Source organism: Microplitis demolitor, chromosome 1 (assembly GCF_026212275.2).
Source record: "Microplitis demolitor isolate Queensland-Clemson2020A chromosome 1, iyMicDemo2.1a, whole genome shotgun sequence".
Taxonomy (NCBI): Eukaryota; Metazoa; Arthropoda; class Insecta; order Hymenoptera; family Braconidae; genus Microplitis; species Microplitis demolitor.
The window spans coordinates 19,032,074-19,041,044 of record NC_068545.1 but is presented as its reverse complement, the minus strand read 5'-3'; the positions used below and the strand labels follow the sequence as shown (position 1 = coordinate 19,041,044).

The 8,971-nt window shown below is 26.2% G+C and overlaps 1 protein-coding gene across 2 annotated transcripts; it reads right to left on the bottom strand.

Moving 5' to 3' along the window:
• Positions 1 to 675: 675 nt before the first annotated feature.
• LOC103577543 (RNA-binding protein 45) lies at positions 676 to 8,678 on the bottom strand. Of its 2 annotated transcripts, none has more exons than XM_008558236.3 (6): positions 8,177 to 8,678; positions 7,883 to 7,997; positions 6,991 to 7,787; positions 6,324 to 6,556; positions 4,366 to 4,495; positions 676 to 863 (listed from the first exon to the last, which is right to left on the bottom strand). In XM_008558236.3, the coding sequence occupies exons 1-5, from the start codon at positions 8,373 to 8,375 to the stop codon at positions 4,382 to 4,384; spliced, it is 1,458 nt and encodes a 485-aa protein (XP_008556458.1). In that variant the 5' UTR covers positions 8,376 to 8,678; the 3' UTR covers positions 676 to 863; positions 4,366 to 4,381. The 2 variants fall into 2 exon arrangements, with proteins under 2 accessions (XP_008556458.1, XP_008556450.1); XM_008558228.3 differs by lacking the exon at positions 676 to 863 and adding an exon at positions 2,940 to 4,180.
• Between the last annotated feature and the right edge of the window lie 293 nt (positions 8,679 to 8,971).

The following is an 8,971-nucleotide window of genomic DNA, read 5'->3' as shown; positions in this document are numbered from 1 at the left end:
CAAACATCACTTTTTTGAAATATCAATTAAATTATTAATTAGCCCCAAATAATTATATTGCGCTTATGGCCTTATCTAAAAATTCTAAACTTGTTTATTATATAAAATACTATTTATTTAAATTGAATTTTATATTAATTATAGAATATCCTCACAGAAAAATTACCGTAAAATAAATAAATCCGTAGTAAATTATGGTAATATTTTGTAAAAGGGAAGAATTTACCGTAAATTCAAACAGAAAATTATTTTTGAGCGCAAGAAAAATTTTTCATTATGAAATACAAACAAAAATTTATTTAAGACTAGAAAAAATTATTTGGCGTATAACTTTTTTTCTTGGATCAAGAAAATTTTTATTTTTAATTCATAATACAAAAAATTTCATAGGGCGAGTAAAAATATTTTGCGCAAAAAAATACTTTTTTTCTGTGTATAATAAATTGAATTTGTTAGGGAAATAAAAAAAAAAATAATTATTTTTAAAAGAAATTTAAATTAGAAGGGGATCAGAGGAAATGAGCATTCATATTATTAGTTTAACTAAATGATACTAATAATTATAGTAACGTATTGTTGTTATATTTATAGAATATTAATTATTTATTTAATTACAGATTTATTTGTTAACTCAGTTGAGTTAACAATTAACTTGATGTCTATATTATAAAATATAGCTTTTATTTCCATGTTTGTTGAGTGATGGATTAATTAAAATTTTAAAAAATTCATGTTAGAGTTATTTCTACTATTACTTTTAAAAAATTAATTTTTAATTTAATTATAAACTTTGTATTGCATTTATTTTATAATTAAAATCACAGATGTCATCAGGTACTTGGGTTTTTCGATGTGCCAGTGTCCTGAAAATGGAAACAAAGTGTTCAGTAATAATTGAGTCACTCTCAAGACCCAATTCTTTAAATCGGTGATTTAAATAAAAAAAAAAAAAAAGTTAATGGAAAAATATTCAATTGTTAATCATACGCTTCAAAATTTTTTTTTAGAAACTAATGATACAATTTTAATAATAGTTAAGTATACATTTAGAATACTATTAAAATATTAATATGTTAATAAAAAAAAATAAGTATCTATATTTGTTTTTAAATTAAAGAAATTAATAAAAGTAGTGAAGATTTAAAAAATTAGAAAAAAATATTATTCTAAGTTAAATTAATAGTTTTAATTAAAATGGAATTGCAAGTTCAGAAAATATTTAATTGTTGAAAAAAAAAAAAAGAAAGGTAATAATTTCTTATGGCGTGTTCGGCTGCTTGCTCTAGATTGTTCGAAGCAGAGCCGATTAATTCCGAAAGAATCTGTCAAGTTAAAAATTAATAGTATATTACACACCGAGGTAGGAAAGTAAGAGATTCCTCCCGATGCGTGTAAGATACTATTTATACTGTAAAAAATTTGCGGAGTGAACAGGGAGTGAATTTTACTCCGAAAAGGAGTTTCGGAAAATATTAATTATAAAAAAAATTACTAATACATAGTGAGCTTAGGTCTTTGATATTTTGACATTTATATTGAGTACGGAAATAATTACGAGCTCCCTGAACATATATTCACGCGAAATGATTTTTAAAAATTATAAGCAGCTGATAATAAAATTTTAACAAATATAATTCTACTGAGTCACAAACTGTCATATGATTTACATCAACCATACCACGAGATAACATGTCATATTGTACAGAAGTATAAAATATTCTCATAAAAACTATGTCACTATAGCTATTCAATAATTTAATATTTTCACTATATATTATATATATGAAATTATAATTTAGTGAGTTACTAAAACATTTTATAAATTAAAACCATAATATTTTAAGTTTAATTATAAATATCTGAATGAATTATTTATTTAAATAATTATGCTTCTAATTAACAGCTGTTTCTATTAAATATAAATTTATTTAAGTATTAAAACTCCGGACCGGAGTGAATGCGGATTGAATAAAATTTTTTTCTTGTCTTTTTAAGTGGTCGAAAATATCATTTGTCACAATGATCCGGTCATCGTTATGCGTAACTAATTTTTAAAAATTAATTTACTAAAAAATATTAAACATTCAGACCAAACAATTTATAATTTTGACAAATATGTAAATCGGCTTATTATTCTAATGGAAACACTTTAAATTATGTAAATATATAGTGTTCGGAAAATCTCGTACACGTTAGAAATTTTTCGGGGTTGCTCCGAGCAGCCCGCAGCAGGCATCCGAACACGCCAGTAAACATCTTGTAGTTTTAAATAAATTATCGATATTTAAAATTACAAATAAATAAAAAATAAATTTTTAGTTGATTATTAAATGTATTTTTCGGCTATTAAGGCAAGTCAGTTACAGTCTAAAAATTTAACGTATGTAGTCACACAATAATGTCAAAAACACATGTTCACTGTTTTGTTTTATTTTAATAATTATATTGTTTAATTAATTAAATGTGGATTATGAAAGATATTATGTTGTTATTATTATTATTAATATTATTTATATATCTATAAATTATTATCTTAATTATACAGTATTTATAAATAAAATTGTATGTATATAGTTTTAATAAGTAAAAACATTTTACATAATACATTATTAATTTTGAAAATAATTTTTATATCAATTACATTCCCGATTATTTTTATCGAAATTTATTTGGTATATTTATCATCATCATAACATAAATTAACTATTGATATCCGTTTCTTCAAACTGTTAAATTAACCCGGACATTTTTTTAATGAATCACTAAAATTCATATTAGCGAAAAAAAATATTAAATTATTTTCTAAATTTATAGTCGATTTTTTTAAAAATTATTTATAATACAAATAAACAAACTAAAAATAACCAATCACTGGAAAAACAATACTTCCAGATACAAAAAAAAAAAAAAAAAAAAAAAAAAAAACAAGAATACGGAACCATTAAAGTGTAATTGTATTAATATTATAATTATTTAACTAATCAGTAATAATAGTAATAATAATAAAATTACGATGCTAGGTGAATTTTAATTATGTAACTCTAAGATTAATAATTATTTTTGAATCCATGCATTCTGTTCTGATCTTTTTTTTATTTAAAATGCAAGATCCCTGACGCTGTTAAAATTACCAACAATTCTAAACTCTAAAGGCCACGCGATTAATTTAGTTTATTTATTTATTATTTATTAATTTATCATTAAATTAATGATAAATTAATAATACAATTATAACACTGATTAATATTTACGAGACTAAAACCATTAATATATTATATATTAATTAATTTTTTAAATCTTTTATAAGCTTGTATGTTTTAATGAATATATTTATATATTCTTTTAATGAAAATTTTATGAGAAAAGTTTTCTTTGAAATTTTTGCCGCCAAAAATTTTTAAAATAATTTTTTAAGAAATTCATTTTCGTTTCTTTAAAACTTGTCATAAAAAAATAAAATATTAATTACAAAAATTTTTATAATTGATTGTAGATAATTTAAAAAACAAAAGTTTTTTTTTTTTTTTATTATGAAGAAAACCAAAATTTCATTGAACTTTTCTCAATTGTTAATAATTATTCCTCCACTTACGAACCGTTACCGGCACTAGCCGAGAGCAAATTTATTATTCTTTTTTTTTATTTTCTGTATAAAAATAGATGTAGGACGTCATTATCATAATAATTATAACTATTTTAGTTTTGTTTAAAATTATTTTTCTTCATCTTGGATTAAAAAATTTTTAATAATTATTTCCCAAAGCACAACCGGTATATTAATTAATTATTAAAAACGACGAGTGAGCAATATTGATTATTAACACAGCCACAAACTTAAAAAGTAATGAAAATAAATCGGTCCCCGCACAATTGTTATGTCATAAATAAGTTATGAAACAATGTGATGTATGTGTATCAATTGTGAGGAGATTTAAAGATTAAGAAATAAAAGATTGAGAAATAAAAATAAATATTAAGTGAGTAACGTTAATGTTTTCGGTAATGTTGAAGTGGCAATTGTAAGCAATCAGTTGTTGTATTTTTTTTTGTTTTTTTTTTTTTTAGAGATAGTTGAAGTAGTTTTCCTCAGTTGCAGGCCCGATGTGGTCAGTGAGTCTTAAAATTCGTCTCATTGTTGCGTGCGTCCAGCTTGTGTTTGTGGGTTTGGTTACCAGTCAGTCTGTGAAGATAAACACACAAAAATAAATTATATTTTCTTCACCCTCAATATTATTTATCCTTAATTCGTCAAAAAATATCCTTGTGGCATTATTATTATTAGTTATATTAATATATTTATACATGTATGCATATATTTTATATTTATGACACGTTTTTTCTCAGCGAACTTTTATTAGTACTTACGTGACACTCCACGAAGTTAATTCTGTTCCTCGTCCATTTTCAAACGTTTTCGACGATCATCACCAACATTACGCTCTTCAGCTTCCAACACCTTCAGACGAGAGCCACAAATCTCTTGCCCATGTAATGTCTAAAATTATAAATTATCACATTTAATAATTACATTAAATTATTATTATAAAGTTGTGTCAAGTATTTAATTAAAAGTCTTTTAAATACATGATTTATTACTATTTAATTATTTTGGTGAAGTACTTTTTTAAATGTTATTAATATTCATAATTTTTTCAAATCCATGTCTGCGAAATTATAAATGATACTGGAGTCAGCCGACGATAATGATTTTTTGAATTTTTTTCAAAACGATAAATTATAAAAAAAAAATATTTTTAAAAATTGCACTTGCAGTTTTTTTAATTTTCTACGTGTGTATTTTTTTTGTAATTGATTTGTTTTAAAGCAAATTCAAAAATTGTTGTCTATCGATTTCAGGATCATAATTATAACTAATGATTTTTTTCCGACTATTTTTCCGACTACACTCTTTTAATTACACCAAAATAAATTAAATTGTATACTATCAATCAATTAATTAATTCAATTTTAATATGGCTGACAGTTCAAGGTCATTGATTTTTTAAAAAAAGTGAAAGGAAATATCATCTAAGAATAGCCTTAACAATACCGATTCTAAAAATATATCCGACTCTTCTAAATTTGTCCCAATATTTCATCATGCTCCCGCCCCCTACTGAGATACAATTATCTACAAAATTTGTTGATAAATTTTAATCCAATCAAGCTATATATTTCTATTTATATATAAATACTCTAACAAAGTATTTGTCATACAATATACACTGAAATAAAATATTTAATTAATTATTTAAATACCAATTTTTAAATGTCTTTGTAAGTCGTGTTTTAGTAACTATTTTTATCAACGCATTCGTGTATACTTAAATACTTTTGGAATTTATTTCTTACATTTAAACTTTGATTATATATAAAACTACTAATTTAAATAAATTACCATATTTTCATCAATAAATATTACAAAAATTTATTTATATAAGTTGTCCAGTGAATTATCACGACTAATAAATGAACATTATTTAGACTTTAATCCCAACTATATAAAAAAAAAATGGCTTTAATTGACAACTTTTAGAACTTCACCTCTAATTCTTTTGCATCTTTTTAAATTAAAAAATATTGAAAAATACAACAGTTTATTTACTGACTCACCCTATTAAAATTATAAGACTTTTTTTTCGTTTGCGACACCGGAAACTATGATATATTTATACTTTTTCTTATTTCAACCGTAACTCATATGACTAATACGAATTTTATAAGCCTAATTTACCAAAATCGGTCCAGCTGCGTTTACTCCAGACGTAAAAGATATATAGTAGTAGATACATATATATAAATACGTAAAATTTATTAGTCTCCTTTTAACTTAGCGACAGTAAAAGTAAAAATATTATATATATATATTTTAACTAAACCTCGGCAACCACAGCACATATCATAATCATGAAAATTCTAATAATAAAATAATCATTAAACGGGTCGTTTCCGACAAATCTAAAATATCACACCTAGTCGAAAACATTATTCTCTTAGCTGTTTAATCATTAAATAAATCATAGTATAATAGACATGAAGGAGTAACAGGAGTTATTTTAAGTAAAATTAATAGAAAGATATTTTACTCATTAAATATATTGTAATTATATCTGCTAACTAATCTTCCTTTAAATTTAAATAATACCACTTACACAATACCTATATAGTTTATTTAAATTAATAATATATATATATATATATATATATATATATATATATATATATATATATATATATATATATAATAGTAACTAACGATACGTTAATACTCGAGTGAGATAAATAATTTGTTAAATTAATTATAGAGTAGTAGTTAATCATACCTCAATAGCGCGATTAGCACTTTCGACACTTGCGTACTTTGCGTACCCGCAATTTTTACCCGGGAGCATGTAGACATCAATAAGATTCCCAAATCTACAGAATGCGTCTTTCATTGCATATATTGGAGGCACTGGCGGTCCACAAACAATGAAACATCTTTTTTCAACATCAGCATCAATACTGGCCATTGGTTGTACTGGCGGTAATTTCATAGTCATCGTGTGCTCCAAATCTAAACAATAATAAACAGTAAATATATATATATATATATATATATATATATATATATATATATATATATATATATATATATAAATATATAACATGATCCTGAATTTAACAGACGAATTTTCGGATTTTTTTTTTCAACAAGTTAATTAAAAAAAAAACTAAAAATATCCACATGTAAAAAATTAAACAAACTATAGGTGCAATTTTTTAAAATATTTTTTTTTATAACTTGTCGCTTTTAACCCGTCAGCATTTCGTTATGAGCATTTTGCTTACAGTACAATATTCAAAGTATGCGATGTCGCTGTAGTGCGACACTAAAAAACACGGGAGTGCTGAAGAATTAAAAAAGTCGAAAAATTATAAGACCTCGGCTAGCTTTAGTATCATTAATTAACAACAGTTATTATAAAAACATATATGTAATTTTCTTACTTGGTGCCGTTAGTCCAGCTGCTTGAATTAAAGAGGTAGCTTGGGCAATTGTTTCCGCTAGATGAGCAAGATCCGTTCTAGCTGGACCCATTCCCGTAATATTAGACCCACCGGGTTTTGAATTTTTCTGTGACGGCGCACCAGTCATGTCTGGCTTGACAATCATCCGGTGACCTGGTGGATACTCAAATCCGTGAAACTTTTCACGTGCATAAGCCGCAGCACTTGGGTGCGAATAAACAACAGTTGCTTGTCCACGTGGCATTCTATATCGCACATCTGTCTTCAGCTGACAGTAATCTAATCCAGGTACTATATCAAATAGTTTCCAAAGTTGATCTTGATTCAGTGCCGGGTGTGCGATAACTTGGAGCCGAGTGTAACCTTCAGGGTTCGGATAGTTTGTTGCTATTTCTAAACCAATACTACTTTTACCAAAACTTGATGATCCAAAATTATTAGCGATGTTGTCATAAGGCATTGATAGTCCATTGTTGTTGTACTTTGAATCAGAATGATCGGGCTTTGGTTTTTTTGGCTCCGCAAATACCGCTTTGTATTTACGATCGCACTCTTCAAATGCTCGCGCCGCGCTTGATACTTTTTTAAACTTAACATAACCAAATCCCTTAGATTCATTTGTATTTCTATCCTTAACAACAGTCGCATACTCAATCGCTCCAAATTTAGAAAACTCCTGCTGTAATTCATGATCGGTCATTGACTTTGGTAGCACACAAAATAGTCTTACCCATCTCTCTTCTTCATTTGTTTCTCGTACTGATCCTTGATCACGGCTGTATTTTTTTTAAACCATTAATTTCACATTACTCATATTTATCTTTACAATTATTCAAATTAAATACGACAATATTATTATAACTATACATACTTTGATGCGATCATAACTTTTATCGGACGGCCAATGGACCCTAACATTTTTCCATTCATTTCTTCTAAAGCGAATGCGGCTTCGGATGTTTTTGAAAATTTAATGTATGTGACTCCTGTTATTTTATTTAAATTATTTATTCGAGTAAAATTAATTTTTCTTATTGATTTTATTTTATCAAAAGATTAAGTTGGATGATAAATTTTATGCAATAAATGAAAATGAAAATGAATTAAGGAAAGGATAATGTATGAAACAATATTGATTAGTCTGTGGTAGATAAGAAATGATTACCTTTATTTTCACCCGTATTGCGGTCCTTGACAACCCAAATATCTTCGATTTTACCGAACTTGTCAAATGCTTTTCTGAGATCATCTTCTTCAAGGCTTTTATGACAAATAACGAATAGACGTGAATTCGGTGGGTCATCATTTTTAGAACGCGGATCGTTCTGCGAATAATATGAATCTCGTTCCCTGTGATCAGCCATTTTGCAAATGAACGAAATCTACCAAAGCTAAAACGTTGTGCTGCGAGTGTCGCCAATAATTAATGTAAGTGTATGTAATGAAAGTACTTATGTGCTGTGTAACTACATATACTATATGTATGTATAAGTGTGTATATATGTAATCCACATATATCAATAACACGATAAGCACTGAGCTACACACTGTCCGAGACTATGACGACGACAAAAGGATTAAAGCATGAAAGTGGATGAAAGTAAACTGAGAATTCTAACTGAGAAATGTAAGAAATGAACCTACGGCGACGCGACATTTTAATCCCCACTCTTGGTTGACAAACTAATACAGTTTTACTCTCATGATAACTTACTTTCGGAGTTATGTTATGTTTGAACATAAACACACTGTCATGGAGGTGGGGGATCGGTGATCAGAGGGAAGTTTAATTGGAACATTATTAATACTCTTGTCATTAATGCATGATAACTTGTAAAGCTTGAATTTTTTTAATTTTTAAGTCAGGAACTAGAACAAGAAGAATTAATTTACCAATTTAAAAATTAGACAGAAGATGGCGGTGTGGAATAAAACAACAGCAGTTTATAATTTTTCTTGG